This window comes from Scyliorhinus torazame, chromosome 13 (assembly GCF_047496885.1).
Source record: "Scyliorhinus torazame isolate Kashiwa2021f chromosome 13, sScyTor2.1, whole genome shotgun sequence".
Lineage (NCBI taxonomy): Eukaryota > Metazoa > Chordata > Chondrichthyes > Carcharhiniformes > Scyliorhinidae > Scyliorhinus > Scyliorhinus torazame.
Genome location: NC_092719.1, coordinates 94601100 through 94618860, shown reverse-complemented (window position 1 = coordinate 94618860; position 17761 = coordinate 94601100). Strand labels below are relative to the sequence as shown.

The following is a 17761-nucleotide window of genomic DNA, read 5'->3' as shown; positions in this document are numbered from 1 at the left end:
GGGAGTGCAATGGGACTGATTCCAGGGATGGCGGGAGTGTCATATGAGAGATTGACTAGGTTCTCGCTATAGGTCAGAAGAATGAGAGGGGATCTCATAGAGGCTTCTAAAATTTTAACGGAACTAGACAGGGTAGATGCAGGAAAGATGTTACCAATGATGGGTGTGTCCAGAACCAGGTGTCACGGTCTGAGAATTCAGGGTAAACCATTTCGGACAGATACAAGGAGACATTTTTCCACACAAAGAATGTGGAATTCATTACCACAGAAAGTAGTTGATATTAAAACTTTGAATATATTCAAGAGGTGGCTAGATATAGCACTTGGGAAAATGGGATCAAAGGATATCGGGAGAAAGCAGGATTAAACGATTGAGATGGATGATCAGCCATGATCGTGATGAATGGCGGAGCAGGCTCGAAGGGCCAAAAGGTCTCCTCCTGCTCCTATCTTCTATGTATCTATGTATATCACATTGTGGAGATAAGTTGGGAAGTCCTAAAATGGCTATACATGATGTAGATGTGGGAAATGCGGGAAATGCTGTTCCAATTAAACAACATCCATATAGACCTTTAAAATTGGCAGAATTAAAAATGAAATTGAAAGTATGCTTAAAAATGGCATAATTGCTCACCCATATTGATGGTACCAAAACCGGACGTTACCCAACGATTGTGTGTGGACTATAGAAAGGTTAATGCAGTTACAAGAACAGACTCTTATCCTATCCTACCCTTGGAGGATTGCATTGAGAAGGTGGGACAATCAACCTTTATTTCCAAACTGGATTTACTTAAGGGTTACTGACAGGTACCTTTATCCGAATGGGTGAAGGAGATTTCAGCTTTTGTGACTCCAGGTGGTATGTACCAATTCAAAGTTATGCCATTTGGCATGAAACACGCCACAGCCACATTTCAATGGTTAACTAACAAAGTCATTTCAGGATTACCCAACTGTGCGATATACATAGACGATCTGGTGATTTTTAGTCAGACTTGGAAAGAACATTTGAAGCATCTGGTGGAGTTATGCGGTCGACTTCAGGAGGCGGGTTTGGTGGTAAACCTAGCCAAAAGTGAATTTGGAAAAGCCCAAGTTACATTCCTTGGCTATACTATCGGACAGGGTCGAATGGTCCCACGGGATGCAAAAACAAAATTTATTGGGGAATTTCCAATATCCTCGACACAAAGGGAAATAAATGCGATTTCTTGGCACGAGTGGATTTTACCGAATATTTGTGCCGAATTCTAGCCGCGTGGCTGCTCCACTGACGGAGTTGCTGAAGAAGCGTAGCAAATTCCAGTGGACAGCGGAGTGTCAACAGGCATTTGACGGGCTAAAGGCTGTGGTAACCAATGCTCCTGTGTTGGAGAATTACAAGAGACTCTGTGATCGGATTGAACTAAAGTACCTGACCTTAAAGAAAAGTGCTGAGGCTTAGAGAAATGGATGGATCGTGCAGAGTCCTTCTTGTCCAAAGAGACTGTCAATCAAGAGGGATTCCTGTTGCAGGAAGAAGAACTAAAATGGACAACGTAATTATAAATGTTTGCGTGTTTTGCATGTGTTTAAAAAATGTACATTTATTGTCAATTGTTCTTATTGGAAAAGTGAAAAGGTGAAAAATAAAACCATCTTTGAAGTTGATGGTTTATTTTCTTGGTGTCATGGGAGTGTCCCTTTAAGAAATGTTTTTGTCTTATCACATGGCTTCAGTGATGTCATTGTGTGGGTGGAGCTGGGCTGTGGCTCTGAATTGGTTTTACTTTCGCTTTGGTTTGGGGCTTGTTTTTGGCTCTGAGATTGTTTGCTTTCGTTTTCACATTTGGCTGCTGTAGGATCAGAAAGATAAGTATTTTGACCTGAATCTCTATTTTCAATTTCAAAGAGTCATTCCAAGGAAGAAAACCAATAATTACAGTTACCTATTGTTCTGGTAAAAGGGTTTTTTGGTTCATGGGATGTTGTTATTAAATTGAAACAGTTTCAGGTGGAAATTTATTGAGGGCCATGAATAGATTACTGTAGCTGTGTGGGGTATTTATGTTTGAAGTTGATAAAATGCTTACTGTGTGTGTTTATAAAATGTTAACTAAATTCGTAGATGAAGCTTGTTTTTGATTAAAAGTGCTTAAGACCTCTGTTGAGAAACATCTGAAAGGCAGGCCCTTGTGCTAATCATAACCAAAATCGATAAACAGTTGTAGGTCAGGTGAACTCCATGATATACGTTGGAGTTTTCTATACCCTGGCCCAGAACATGAGGGCATATCCGGGCAGTGGCAGTGAGGGCATGGCTTGGATGGAGAGGGCAAGGCTGATGCAGGGAGAGTGGCGTGGCCTGGCAGCAGCAGATAGGGAGTGGCAAGAGAGGGCTAGATCCACCAGGGAGAGCCGAGAGAGGGCGTGGCAGTGCGGGAACGGAGAGGGCGAAGCAGAGGGGCGAAGGAGAGAGTGAGGCTCAGGGGGAAGAGAGTGACCGAGGGGAGAAATACGGAGGAGAGTTTGAAGAAATAAGAGAGTGTGTGTGTGGGGGGGGGGGGGGGGGGAGGAGTAGTAGATAGAGAGAGAGGAGGGACAGAGGCAGAAACCATCATAGAGCAAGTGAGTGGAGGGAGAGACAGTGAGAGAGAGAAACTGCAAGAACATACCAAAGAGCAATAGGAAAAAGTATTGTCCAGGCTTTGTTGCCTATCAAAATGGATTACTTCAGCTCTTTAGAATTTGTGAATGTTACTGAAGACTGTAAAATAATCTGCGATCATGCCCACTTCTACCTCATATTGGAAGGAAGTTTGTTGATGAAGCAGCTGAAGATGGTCAGGCCGAGAACACAATGCTGAAGAACTTCTACAATGATGTCCCATCTGCCCCCATTTAGGCAGCATGATAGGATAGTGGTTAGCACAATTGCTTCACAGCTCCAGGGTCCCAGGTTCGATTCCCGGCTTGGGTCACTGTCTATGTGAAGTCTATATGTTCTCCCAGTGTGTGCGTGGGTTTCCTCCGGGTGCTCCGGTTTCCTCCCACAGTCCAAAGATGTGCAGGCTAGGTGGATTGGCCATGCTAAATTGCCCTTAGTGTCCAAAATTGACTTGAGTATTGGGTAGGGTTACTGGGTCATGGGAATAGTGTGTGGGTGTGGGCTTGGGTAGGGTACTCTTGCCAAGAGCCGGTGCAGACTCGATGGGCCGAATGGCCTCCTTCTGCACTGTAAATTCTATGATTCACTCCGTTCATCTTCATGAACTGTTCAAACTCTTCACTGGTGAACGGGGTGCCATTGTTCGTAACCAATATTGATTGATTTTTTTGATTTATTGTCACATGTACGGAAGTACAGTGAAAAGTATTTTTCTGCAGCCGAGGAACGTACACAGTACATACATAGTAGACACAAGAATAATCAACAGAGAACATTGACAGATTATTTGTCTCCGACAAGCATATTCATTGTCCTTTGTGCCACGCATGACTCCACCAGTGGAATGATTGCTCCCGGGTTACTACTGACTTCAACTCTGCTCTGAGACAATGGGATTTATGCAGGACTGGGTCAGCTTAATTTGACAAAAGTCGACAAGCAGGCTCACCTGTTAGATTGCGCCAGGTCAAAGCATTCCACACTGCTGGGATTCCTCCCCATCTTCTCGAACAATCTGGTGTAATATTCCAGGTCCCAAGCGTCGAAGGCAAGCCCTATGGAAGGGAGATGGTGAGCATTAGCTCTAGAGTAGATGCAGAAATCAACCTCTGGCTATTGACCTTCCCCTGCCAGACTTGTTGCAGCTGCTCACTGACATCCATGGCCCTGGCACCAGCGACACATATCCCACTCTGCAAATTGGGATAAGGCAGATGTCAAAAGCACAATACTGAAGGAAACAGTTGGCAACACGGTAGTATAGTGGTTAGCACTATGGCTTCACAGGACCAGGGTCCCAGGTTTGATTCCCGGCTTGGGTCACTGCCTGTGCGTTCTCCCCATGTCTGCGTGGGTTTCCTCTGGGTGAACCGGTTTCCTCCCACAAGTCCTGCGCTATTAGTGACGAATGTGATATAAAATAGTTACTTTACAGATATTAGTTACTGTAATGTAGAGATAGGCCAGTCTCATTCTGGTGAGTTCACAGACAAAGGATTTCAGACCGCATGGCAAAGCAAGGGAGGAGGTGTGTCCAGCAAAGGAGGAGAAAAGGATGCTGGGTAATAGGGGGCCAGAGGAAGGGATGAGAAGTGAGCCAATCAGGATGTATGGCCAGGTCAGGAGGGGTAGAGGATGACCTATGGGAATCGTGTATGTGAAACCTGATGCCATTTGAATGTATTTGCAGAAATCCCTTTGTCTCCTTCTTCATTCGTTTTCCAAGGGTCTAGGAGACTAGTCCTGTGCCTCTGTGAAATGAATCAGGCTTGCAAGTCAAATAAAATAACTAATGCTGTACCTGCAAATCCATCTCGACTTTTATGGAGGCCAGAATGACGGGTAAAGAAATTCATGTTTTGTCATTTGGTACCGGAAACCCGGGATTTCTCAAGACGGTTCTGACCAACCGCGAAATCAGAATTAGACTGATTATGAACAGGAGGATGGGAAAAAAAGGCCCACAATGTACAGCTGGAAAACGACCGCGCATTTATTTTTCCCCTCTTCTTATCGTCTGATTAGTCTGGTCACTCGCAGTTAGTACGGAAAGATCGTCTCGACGAAATCAAAGGTCAGTCTGGGGATTAGAAATTTAATTGATGGGATTTCATATTGTTGATTCGGCTTGGGTTAGGTTATGGGTTGATGTAACATCTAAATGATGATTCAATTCCATGTGTGAGTGTTTTAAACAACTGATGTGACTTCAGCAGATAAAGGTTCAGTTAAATGAGTGTTTTTAAATCTGAAGAGGATTCAATTCCATGTGTGAGTGTTTTAAACAACTGATGTGACTTCAGCAGATGAAGGTTCAGTTAAATGAGTGTTTTTAAATCTGAAGATGGTTCAACTCCATGTGTGAGTTCTGATTCGGCTTGGGTTAGGTTTTGGGTTGATGCGACATCTAAAACAGATGGTTCAACTCCATGTGTGAGTTCTGATTCGGCTTGGGTTAGGTTTTGGGTTGATGCGACCCCTAAAACAGATGGTTCAATTCCATGTGTGAGTGTTTTAAATCTATAGTTGATTAAGCTAAAATTGTACCCTTGGACTGTGGTGGCGAAAAACGCAGTTCTGAGGACTAGTTGAGATTGTGGGGAATTGCTTGGATAAATTTCAAGACAAAGAACATCAATAGAGCTGGATGCTGCATGTTGGTTGAAGCAGAAGTCTCTCAAAGGGTTAACAGCAGCAGCCAAAGTTAAAGACGACAGACAGTGCTTCTCACTCAGGCCTTGAGATAACAGCAGCAGCCTGTAGTGTAATCGGATACCTTTCCTTTGAGTCAGTGAACTCCAGCAAAGTTACGTTTTGAATTAATTAAAGGAAACCAGTGGGTTTCTCCACCTTTTTGATAAAAGTTATTATTTTCAAAAGCAATTGATTGAAATTGCCAGAATCTTAAGTTTTACTTACTTGAAATAATGTTTATCTCATTTTATTTGTGAATTAATAGAAACTGAAAGAAACTCACTGACACCATTTTAAAAAGTGTAAATCTGGAGATGACAGTTGACTTTGCTCCGGTATACATCACCGCAGCTAACTGCTCCCTCATTGATAGCAGCCAACATTTTTGAGAATGTAAGAAAAACTTGTTAAAAGAAAAATTGTTAAGATAAAGAATTAATTAAGTTGTAAATGTTATACAAGTTTGTGTTAAGCAAATCGTAAATTTAGTTCTGAGTTGAGATCAGAGCTAAGCTTGCAAGTTGCAGTAATTCAATTTGAATTTTCAAACATTTTAAGTTTTAAAAGAACACTGTTAGAACCTTTTTAATAATTTTGCCAAGGAGCAAAAAAAAAAATTGCCATTGGTTATAAATAAGCAAATAAAAAAAAATATATAATTTAAAAAAAAGAAAGAGCCAAAGTATGAAAGCTAAAGAGTTAATTAGATTATGGAGACAATATCGTCAACATGAGAGGGATAAGATCATGTTATTAAGTTGGCAAGAAAATGCCCTTAAAATGGGGATTCCAATTAGTGAAGAAAAAACAAACAAACAATGGGCTACGTAGTTCAATGGCTGGCCTTGCATTGACAGAGGCAGAAGATGAAAATTAAGATAATTTGACCAGGTCGGCTAGGATTTCGACTGCACCTGTAGCATTGTCTGCACTAATTCCAGAACCACCAGAGTATAATAATTTTTATCCAGTCACTGCTCCCCAGATTCCAATCATGCCAGTCACTCCAGCCCTTTTGGTTGATAGCGTGGGTCCCGATTTACCATCTTCACGATCAGTAGGGGAAGAGGAGCTCTGTTCCACAAGCCCAGTTAGCTCTAGGACCTGATCTCGGACAGCGAGAGAAGGGCTTGATCCTAACCAGAAACAATTAAGCATACCACCTAAATCCCTTCAGACCAAGGGGAAACCGCAAATTTCGAGAACAAAGGGAGATGCTAGGGATGATTCTGAAGAGAAAGAACTCCCTCTAGTGACAGGGAGGGACGTCGAAGTCTTGGAAGAACCAGAGGAAATAGCTAGAGTGCCCCCTGGTGAGACTCGGAGACAGTTGCCGATTCGGAAGATACCAAACCTTGACGCAGTGGCTGCTGGGGCCCAGCCCACGATAGACGTTTATTTCATATGGGCACCCAGTGAGATGATGGCTATTATGGCTACAATCACAGATAGAAAAAAATCTCCTGCTGCTTTCGTGGATTCCCTGAGAACTACCATCTCAATTTATCAAGCTGATTCTAGGGACCTCTGGGCCCTAGTCCAGCAGGTTTTAACCCCAGCAGAGTACCGCAATCTTCTTAATCACTTGAATTATGCTAGCCACGCCGCACTTCAGCAAGCCCATGCGTTGGACGACGACAGACGGACACAAATCCTGAATGCGTTGAATAGCACATTTCAAAAGCCCATAAATATTTCTGCTATCTTAGGCCTAAAACCTAAGAAGATTGAAGAGCCAGAGGAATTTCTGGAACGTTTTAATGAAATCTACCGTGGGCAGTCAGGTGACTTGCCATATCAAAATGGTCAGAATTCCCCTCAATATTGTGCTATGTTAATGCATTGCCTACCACCTTCCGTGGCTACTGCTGTGAAATGTAATAACATGAATTGGACAGAGAACGACCCTTCCCAGATGGCAAGGGCAGTCAGATTTTATTGAAAGGAGGGTGTAGGCCAGGAAGGAGGCTCAGTTACAAAGGTTAAGACTGAGTATGTAATGAAAAAGGATGATCTGAGACCCCAACAAGCGGCAGAAACGGTAGCTTACCAGCTGGAGCCCCAATATTATGACTTTGGGTGGGTGGATCAGCGAGGGGGAGGATATCAAACCCACCCAAAGGGACCCTCAGCTCCTTTTTATGGCCCACCGTATGCACCAACAGCTTTACAACCGCCGCCCCCTCTGAGGGGCCATTGGTCTACTGGGAGAAAAGGACGGGGCAGATATAGAGGGAGCAATGCATGTTTTAATTGCGGCCATGCAGATCACTGGCATCAGGAATGGCCCTTTAAAAAACAGGCAGCAGAAGGAGACTACTCGACCCAAAGGAGGGGGTACCCACCAAGGGGAGGACAGACGAGATACACTGACTTCTCCCAGGCAAACCCTTTCACAACACAGGATTGACTAGCTAATTTAGTCATAAGGACTCTCCAATCGGACAGGGAACCTAGTATCTCTCTGCAGACAGGAGATCAACATCACCCATTTGTAATCGACACTGGAGCAGCCAATGTTTCGGTGCAATCAGAACTTCGACTACCACTATCTGACCACACCCAGCATTTGTCGGGGTTCCAAGGACAGGTGTGTGAGTATGCTATCTCTGAACCTGTGACAGTCACTTACGAGAATAAGTCTGCAGATCATCAGTTTGTAGTGATTGGACTGTAACTTGTTGGCCCGAGATTTACTGTGTATCTTCCAGCTTTGTAAAGTTAAAGTCCCCCATAACAACTACCCTGGTGCTTTCGCTCCTATCCAGAAGCATCTTTGCAATCCTTTCCTCTACATCTCTGGAACTTTTCAGAGGCCAATAGAAAACTCCTAACAGGGTGACCTCTCCTTTCCTGTTTCTAACCTCAGCCCATACTACCTCAGTCGACGAGTCCTCATCAAACGTCCTTTCTACCACCGTAATACTGTCCTTGACTAACAATGCCACCCCTCCCGCTCTTTTACCACCTTCCCTGAGCTTACTGAAATATCTAAACCCCGGCACCTGCAACAACCATTCCTGTCCTTGCTCTATCCATGTCTCCAAAATGGCCACAACATCGAAGCAAGTTCACCCACCTTATTCCGGATGCTCTTGGCATTGAAGTAGACACACTTTAAACCACCTTCCTGCCTGCCGGTACACTCCTGCAACTTTGAAACCTTACTCATGACCTCACTACTCTCAACCTCCTGTATACTGGAGCTACAATTCAGGTTCCCAAGCCCCTGCTGAACAGTCGGGAGATTGAAAACAGCGTGAGAGGAGAGACAGTCAGGAGATTGAAAACAGTGTGAGAGAAGAGACAGTCGGGAGATTGAAAATAGCGAGAGTGGGGAAGCAATCATATGACTTAAAGGAGCACGAGATGAGAGGCAGTTGAGCGATTGAAAAGAACATGAGAGGAGAGGCAGTCGGGAGATTGTAAACAGCGCTAGAGGAAAGGCAGCCGTGAGATTCAAAATAGCGAGAGAGGAGAGGTTGTGAGTCAGGAGATTGAAAACAGCAAGAGGAGAGACAGTTGGGAGATTGAAAACAACAAAGAGGAGAGGCAGTTGGGAGATTGAAAACAGCGAGCAGAAAGACAATCGGGACCTTGAAAACAGCGAGTGGAGAGACTATCGGGACATTGAAAACAGCAAATGGAGAGACAATCGGGACATTGAAAACAGCAAGTCGAGTGGCTGTAGGGAGATTGAAAACAAGGCGAGAGGACAGACAGTCAGGAGGTGAAATCCGCGCTGGAGGGACAGTTGGGAGATGAAAAAAGATGCAAGAGTGGCAGTCGGGAGATTGAAAACCGTGAGAGAGGAGAGACAGTCGGGTGATTGAAAATAGCGAGAATGAAAATGGCAGATCAGACTCGATGGACCAAATGGCCTAATTCTGCTCCGACGTCTTCTGGTCACCCCAGTCTTACCCCCATCCCATCCCCCAGTGACCCCAGCTTTACACGCAACCCCCTCCCCGTGACACCTGCCTCACACTCAATTCTCCACACTTACCCAGTTCCCGGTTTGCTTTCTCCAATGCTCTTTTGCCTCTGTTCACCACATCCACTTCATATACATCTGCCGGCTTGGCCGACACTAGGAAAGTCTTGATGGGTTGTTCATAAACACACTCAGTCATCCGATCATAGAAAGCAGCCATCAGCTCACTCCGGGCAGCAGCACCCAATTGCTCTTCCTCATGGACCTGTAACAGATCCGCAAGTCAGATACATCACCAATCATTCAATACAGAGGAACAGAGACCGCTGTCTGAGTGAGACAGAGCATCCAACTGGGTCACTGTCTGTGCGGAGTCTGCATGTTCACCCAGTGTCTGCGTGGTTTCCTCTGGGTGCTCCGGTTTCCTCCCACAGTCCAAAGTCGTGCAGGTTAGGTGGATTGGCCATGCTAAATTGCCCTTAGTGTCCAAAAAAGGTGAGATGGGGTTATTCGGTCACGGGGATAAGGTGGAAGTGAGGGCTTTAGTGGGTCGGTGCAGACTCGATGGGCCGAATGGCTTCCTTCTGCACTGTATGTTCTATGACAGAGCACGGGGAGCGGAATGGCGATGGGGGGGTGATGGTGGGCATTACAAACCCTCTCAGTGAGCGAGACAGGAGTGAATGACTGTGAATCTCAGCATTCTGCATCATGAGTCTGTCAGTCTGATGGCCCGGCAGGGATGCCCTGTGTGTCTTGATTCCTAGTGATAACAAAATAGAGCCATTCTTCTCACCTTTAGGAGATATCGACGGGAGCATTCAATCCGATCTACTGCTGTTAAACCAATGGACTGACACATTGAAACAGCATTAGTCGACCAGGCTGTAGAGAAGTTCAACCTGAAATGTGGAACAAATGCAAACTATTATGTGAGCAGAGGCCAAGAAGCAAAAGCAGCAAGAAAACCAGGGATCCCCTCTACCCTGCTCCCACAACGCTCCTTCCCAAACCCAAATGGTCTACCACGCAACCCAGCAGAGACGGCAAAAGAGGATTCTGGGAGAAGTCAAGTCAGTCACCTCAACTGTACTGTGGGTAGCCGAAGAACCCCTCCAGTGACAAACAGGAGAAAGTTCATCCAGCAGAGGCGGCAGAAGAGGATTCTGGGAGAAGTCAACTCACCTTAACTGCTGGCTGTGATGTCAAGTAATGGGCTGGTGACTGATAAGTAGCTTTTAATTTCTATCTTCTTTTCTGTCATGTTATGGGCCAGGGTTTAGAACATAGAACATAGAAAAATACAGCACAGAACAGCCCTTCGGCCCACGATGTTGTGCTGAACCTTTGTCCTAGATTAATCATAGATTATCATAGAATTAATAGTGCAGAAGGAGGCCATTCGGCCCAGCGAGTCTGCACCGGCTCTTGGAAAGAGCACCCCACCCAAGGTCAACACCTCCACCCAACACCAAGGGCAATTTTGGACTCTAAGGGCAATTTATCATGGCCAATCCACCTAACCTGCACATTTTTGGACTGTGGGAGGAAACCGGAGCACCCGGAGGAAACCCACGCACACACGGGGAGGATGTCCAGACTCCGCACAAACAGTGACTCAAGTCGGAATCGAACCTGGGACCCTGGAGCTGTGAAGCAATTGTGCTATCCACAATGCTACTGTGCTGCCCTTAAGAACAAATTAATCTACGCTATATCATTCTACCGTAATCCATGTACCTATCCAATAGCTGCTTGAAGGTCCCTTATGTTTCCGACTCAACTACTTCCACAGGCAGTGCATTCCATGCCCCCACTACTCTCTGGTAAAGAATCTACCTCTGACATCCCCCCTATATCTTCCACCATTCACCTTCAATTTATGTCCCCTTGTAATGGTTTGTTCTACCTGGGGAAAAAGTCTCTGACTGTCTACTCTATCTATTCCCCTGATCATCTTATAAACCTCTATCAAGTCGCCCCTCATCCTTCTCCGTTCTAATGAGAAAAGGCCTAGCACCCTCAACCTTTCCTCGTAAGACCTACTCTCCATTCCAGGCAACATCCTGGTAAATCTCCTTTGCACCTTTTCCAAAGCTTCCATATCCTTTCTAAAATGAGGCGACCAGGGTGGTTTACAAAAGACCAAAGTATATTCTGGAGTTCACCTGACCTATAACTTTTTGTTGATTTAGGTTACGATGAGCACAAGAGCCTGCCTTTCAGGTGTTATTCAACAGAGTTCTTAGGAGCTTTTAATCAAAAAACAAGCTTTATTCTACAAATTTAGTTTACATCTGCATAAACACACACAGCAAGAATCACTATCAACAAACATAAAGGCCCCACACAGCTACATCAATCTATGTATAACCCTTAATGAATTCCCCCTTAAAATGTTTCAATTTAATAACAAGATCCCATAAACCAAAAACCCCTTTTTACCAAAACAGCAGGCAAGTATAATCATTGGGTTTTTTCCTTGGAATAACTCTTTAAAATTGAAAATAGAGACACGTCAAAATACGTCTCTGTCTGAGTCTACAGCAGCCAAATGTGAAAATGAAAGTAAAAACTCAGAGCCACAGCCCAGCTCCACCCACACAATGACATCACTGAAGCCATGTGATAAGACAAAGACCTTTCATAAATGGACACTCCCATGGCACAGAACACAGATAGAAATTACTGAGGAAGATAGGGAATGGGTGACCACCAGACAGTGGATGAGCAGGAAGGCAGTGCAGGGGTCCCCTGCGGTCATTTTCCTCTAAAACAGATATATCGTATTCAATACTGTTGGGAGAGATGGCTCACCAGAGGAAGATGGCAGCAGCCAGGTTCATGGCACCGTGGCTAGCCCTGCTGCACAGGAGGGCAGGAAAAAGAATGGCCGAGCTATAGTGATACGGGATTCAATTGTAAGGAGTATAGATGGGCGTTTATGTGGCCACAAACGAGTCTCCAGGATGGTGTGTCTATACATATGTTTCTAGAACCTGCCTCTTCATTCACCTGAGGAAGGAGCAGTGCTCTGCAAGCTAGTGATTTGAAACAAACCTGTTGGGACTTTAACCTGGTGTTGTAAGCCTCGTTACTGTACTCACCCCAGACCAACGGCAGCATCTCCACATCAGGGTCTCTACCCTGTGCCCCAGCGTGACGGAGGGACCTGCTGGAATTCTTGACTCTTGAGAAGGTCAAATTTTAACTGAGGGGAAGGATGGAGGGGTTCTACAATTCATGGGCGTTATTCATTGTGCACTTTCGAGAATTGGATTACATCGAACATTAAGAGTGGATGGGGGGTTGGGGGAGGGGGACTGTAGAGTGGATGGGGGGGGGGTTGGGAGGGGGACTGTATGTGTTAATGGTGGTTATGGATGATTCCCAATTCCTTTTTGTCATTTGTTTATGTTAACATGCGGGCTAATGTTCGGGGGTTTGATGGGAGGATGGGATCGTTGTTATTGATATGGGGATTGGCATTGCATTCGTTCCTGATTGTTGTTTCTTGTTGGGTGTAAATTTGGGAGAAAATGTGAAAAAGGAGAATAAAAATATTTTCAAAAAAACATTAAAACTGACTACATGCTTCTGTAGATATATGAAGAGAAGAAAACTGGTGACGACAAATATAGGTCCTTTACAGTTCGAATCACGTGACTTCATGATGGGCAACAAAGAGAGGGCAGATCTGTTGGACAAATACTTTGGATCTGACTTCATTAAGGAGGACACAAATAACCTTCCGGAAATACTAGGGGACAGAGGGTCTGTCTGGCATGAAGGTGGAACAAACAAAGAACAAAGAACAAAGAAATGTACAGCACAGGAACAGGCCCTTCGGCCCTCCAAGCCCGTGCCGACCATACTGCCCGACTATACTACAATCTTCTACACTTCCTGGGTCCGTATCCTTCTATTCCCATCCTATTCATATATTTGTCAAGATGCCCCTTAAATGTCCCTATCGTCCCTGCCTCCACTACCTCCTCCGGTAGTGAGTTCCAGGCACCCACTACCCTCTGCGTAAAAAACTTGCCTCGTACATCTACTCTAAACTTTGCCCCTCTCACTTTAAACCTATGCCCCCTAGTAATTGACCCCTCTACCCTGGGGAAAAGCCTCTGACTATCCACTCTGTCTATGCCCCTCATAATTTTGTATACCTCTATCAGGTCGCCCCTCAACCTCCTTCGTTCCAGTGAGAACAAACCGAGTTTATTCAATCGCTCCTCATAGCTTATGCCCTCCATACCAGGCAACATTCTGGTAAATCTCTTCTGCACCCTCTCTAAAGCCTCCACATCCTTCTGGTAGTGTGGCGACCAGAATTGAACACTATACTCCAAGTGTGGCCTAACTAAGGTTCTATACAGCTGCAACATGACTTGCCAATTCTTATACTCAATGCCCCGGCCAATGAAGGCAAGCATGCCGTATGCCTTCTTGACTACCTTCTCCACCTGTGTAGCCCCTTTCAGTGATCTGTGGACCTGTACTCCTAGATCTCTTTGACTTTCAATACTCTTGAGGGTTCTACCATTCACTGTATATTCCCTACCTGCATTAGCCCTTCCAAAATGCATTACCTCACATTTGTCCAGGTTAAACTCCATCTGCCATCTCTCCGCCCAAGTCTCCAGACAATCTAAATCCTGCTGTATCCTCAGACAGTCCTCATCGCTATCCGCAATTCCACCAACCTTTGTGTCGTCTGCAAACTTACTAATCAGACCAGTTACATTTTCCTCCAAATCATTTATATATACTACAAAGAGCAAAGGTCCCAGCACTGATCCCTGTGGAACACCACTGGTCACAGCCCTCCAATTAGAAAAGCATCCCTCCATTGCTACCCTCTGCCTTCTATGGCCTAGCCAGTTCTGTATCCACCTTGCCAGTTCACCCCTGATCCCGTGTGACTTCACCTTTTGTACTAGTCTACCATGAGGGACCTTGTCAAAGGCCTTACTGAAGTCCATATAGACAACATCTACTGCCCTACCTGCATCAATCATCTTAGTGACCTCCTCGAAAAACTCTATCAAGTTAGTGAGACACGACCTCCCCTTCACAAAACCGTGCTGCCTCTCACTAATACGTCCATTTGCTTCCAAATGGGAGTAGATCCTGTCTCGAAGAATTCTCTCCAGTAATTTCCCTACCACTGAAGTAAGGCTCACCGGCCTGTAGTTCCCGGGATTATCCCTGCCACCCTTCTTAAACAGAGGAACAACATTGGCTATTCTCCAGTCCTCCGGGACATCCCCTGAAGACAGCGAGGATCCAAAGATTTCTGTCAAGGCCTCAGCAATTTCCTCTCCAGCCTCCTTCAGTATTCTGGGGTAGATCCCATCCGGCCCTGGGGACTTATCTACCTTAATATTTTTTAAGACACCCAACACCTCGTCTTTTTGGATCATAATGTGACCCAGGCTATCTACACCCCCTTCTCCAGACTCAACATCTACCAATTCCTTCTCTTTGGTGAATACTGATGCAAAGTATTCATTTAGTACCTCGCCCATTTCCTCTGGCTCCACACATAGATTCCCTTGCCTATCCTTCAGTGGGCCAACCCTTTCCCTGGCTACCCTCTTGCTTTTTATGTAAGTGTAAAAAGCCTTGGGATTTTCCTTAACCCTATTTGCCAATGACTTTTCATGACCCCTTCTAGCCCTCCTGACTCCTTGCTTAAGTTCCTTCCTACTTTCCTTATATGCCACACAGGCTTCGTCTGTTCCCAGCCTTTTAGCCCTGACAAATGCCTCCTTTTTCTTTTTGACGAGGCCTACAATATCACTCGTCATCCAAGGTTCCCGAAAATTGCCGTATTTATCTTTCTTCCTCACAGGAACATGCCTGTCCTGTATTCCTTTCAACTGACACTTGAAAGCCTCCCACATGTCAGATGTTGATTTGCCCTCAAACATCCGCCCCCAATCTATGTTCTTCAGTTCCCGCCTAATATTGTTATAATTAGCCTTCCCCCAGTTTAGCACATTCATCCTCGGACCACTCTTATCCTTGTCCACCAGTACTTTAAAACTTACTGAATTGTGGTCACTGTTACCGAAATGCTCCCCTACTGAAACATCTACCACCTGGCCGGGCTCATTCCCCAATACCAGGTCCAGTACCGCCCCTTCCCTAGTTGGACTGTTTACATATTGTTTTAAGAAGCCCTCCTGGATGCTCCTTACAAACTCTGCCCCGTCTAAGCCCCTGGCACTAAGTGAGTCCCAGTCAATATTGGGGAAGTTGAAGTCTCCCATCACCACAACCCTGTTGTTTTTACTCTTTTCCAAAATCTGTCTACCTATCTGCTCCTCTATCTCCCGCTGGCTGTTGGGAGGCCTGTAGTATACCCCCAACATTGTGACTGCACCCTTCTTATTCCTGATCTCTACCCATATAGCCTCACTGCCCTCTGAGGTGTCCTCTCGCTGTATAGCTGTGATACTCTCCTGAACAAGTAGCGCAACTCCGCCTCCCCTTTTACATCCCCCTCTATCCCGCCTGAAACATCTAAATCCTGGAACGTTTAGCTGCCAATCCTGCCCTTCCCTCAACCAGGTCTCTGTAATGGCAACAACATCATAGTTCCAAGTAGTAATCCAAGCTCTAAGTTCATCTGCCTTACCCGTAATGCTCCTTGCATTAAAACATATGCACTTCAGGCCACCAGACCCGCTGTGTTCAGCAACTTCTCCCCGTCTGCGCTGCCTCAGAGCCACACTGTCCCTATTCCCTAGTTCTCCCTCAATGCTCTCACCTTCTGACCTATTGCTCCCGTGCCCACCCCCCTGCCATACTAGTTTAAACCCTCCCGTGTGACACTAGCAAACCTCGCGGCCAGGATATTTATGCCTCTCCGGTTTAGATGCAACCCGTCCATCTTATACAGGTCACACCTGCCCCGGAAGAGCTCCCAGTGGTCCAGATAACAGAAACCCTCCCTCCTACACCAGCTGTTTAGCCACGTGTTTGTCTGCTCTATCTTCCTATTTCTAGCCTCACTGGCACGTGGCACAGGGAGTAATCCCGAGATTACAACCCTCGAGGTCCTGTCTTTTAACTTTCTGCCTAGCTCCCTGAACTCCTGCTGCAGGAACTGAAGGAAATCTTTATTAGTCAGAAATTGTATTAGGGAAATTGATGGGATTAAAACTCACTAAATCCCCAGGGCCTGAGGCTCTGCATCCGAGAGTACTTAAGGAAGTAGCCCTAGAAATAGTGGAAGCATTGGTTATCATTTTCCAGCATTCTATAGACTCTGGAAGAGTACAATGCATTGGAGGGTAGCTAATGTAAGCCTATTTTTTTTTTAATGAAGGAGAGAGAAAACAAGGAATTATAGACGGTTAGCCTGACATTGGTGGTGGGGAAAATACTGGAGTCAATTATTAAGAATGAAATAGCTGAGTGTTTGGAAAGTGGGGACAGGATCGGTCCAAGTCAGCATGGATTTACTAAAGATGCTCGACACATCTTCTGGAATTTTTTTGAGGAAGTGACCAGTAGAGTAGACAAGGGTGAACCAGTGGGCTTTCAAAAGACTTTTGACAGGTCCCACGCAAGAGATTAGTGAGCGAAATTAAAGCTCATGGTATTGGGGGTAATGTATTGACTTGGATAGAGAACTGGCTGGCAGACAGGAAGCAGTGAGTGGGAATAAACGGGTCCTTTTCAGAGTGGCAGGCAGTGACTAATGGGGTACCGCAGGGACCCCAGCTGTTCACAATATGCATTAATGATTTGGACGAACGAATTGCATGCAATATCTCCAAAATTGCAGATGACACTAAGCTGGATGGCAGTTTGTGTTATGAGGAGGATGCAAAGAGGCTGCAGGGTGACTTGGACAGGCTGGCTCAGTGGGCAAATACATGGCAAATGCAATATAATGTAGGTAAATGTGAGGTTATCCACTTTGCTGGCAAAAACAGGAAGGTAGATTTCTATTGTAGCCATCTGGGATGGCCATCTACAACCAGGAACAGAGAAGGTCGCAAAGCATAGCGGGAAAAATGGACAATGCGAGATTCAGGCAGGCTCAGAGCCTAAATGTATATTTGCGAGTGAGAAATCCAGACGGTATCGAAACCCCCAACCGATTAGCGTTTGATGGCCCATCTCTGCCAAATGACTGATACTTGAGCGACCGATACAGTCCCAGACATTTCGGCGCCACTCCCTGTACTCGGGAAGCGTAAACAACAGAGTCAATGACCGCTTAGGACCCAGCATCAAGGCACCCGCTCCTTTATTAGTTTGAATCGAACGCAATGATCAGGAATCACCCAATTAGTGGGGTCCAAACTGAAGGACAGCCCAAAATAGCCCGAAAACCCCCAAGAATAAAAAGAAAGTCCACCATGTGTTCGGCCTCTCTTGGACCTGGCGCTACGGCAACGTCCACTTCCAATTGCAGCACCACCAGAAGCAAGTTCAAGTTCAACACCCGCTTAC

At 45.5% G+C, this 17761-nt stretch overlaps 1 protein-coding gene across 3 annotated transcripts in view; it reads right to left on the bottom strand.

Moving 5' to 3' along the window:
- The window catches only part of pfas (phosphoribosylformylglycinamidine synthase), a 465594-nt gene that overhangs the window by 345869 nt on the left and 101964 nt on the right, over positions 1-17761 (bottom strand). For all 3 annotated transcript variants that reach the window (XM_072471967.1, XM_072471969.1, XM_072471968.1), the window contains 3 exons: positions 10080-10185; positions 9356-9548; positions 3605-3710 (listed from right to left, as the gene is read on the bottom strand). In XM_072471967.1, the coding sequence (XP_072328068.1) occupies positions 3605-3710; positions 9356-9548; positions 10080-10185 (405 nt within the window). The remainder of the gene's footprint in view (positions 1-3604; positions 3711-9355; positions 9549-10079; positions 10186-17761) is intronic.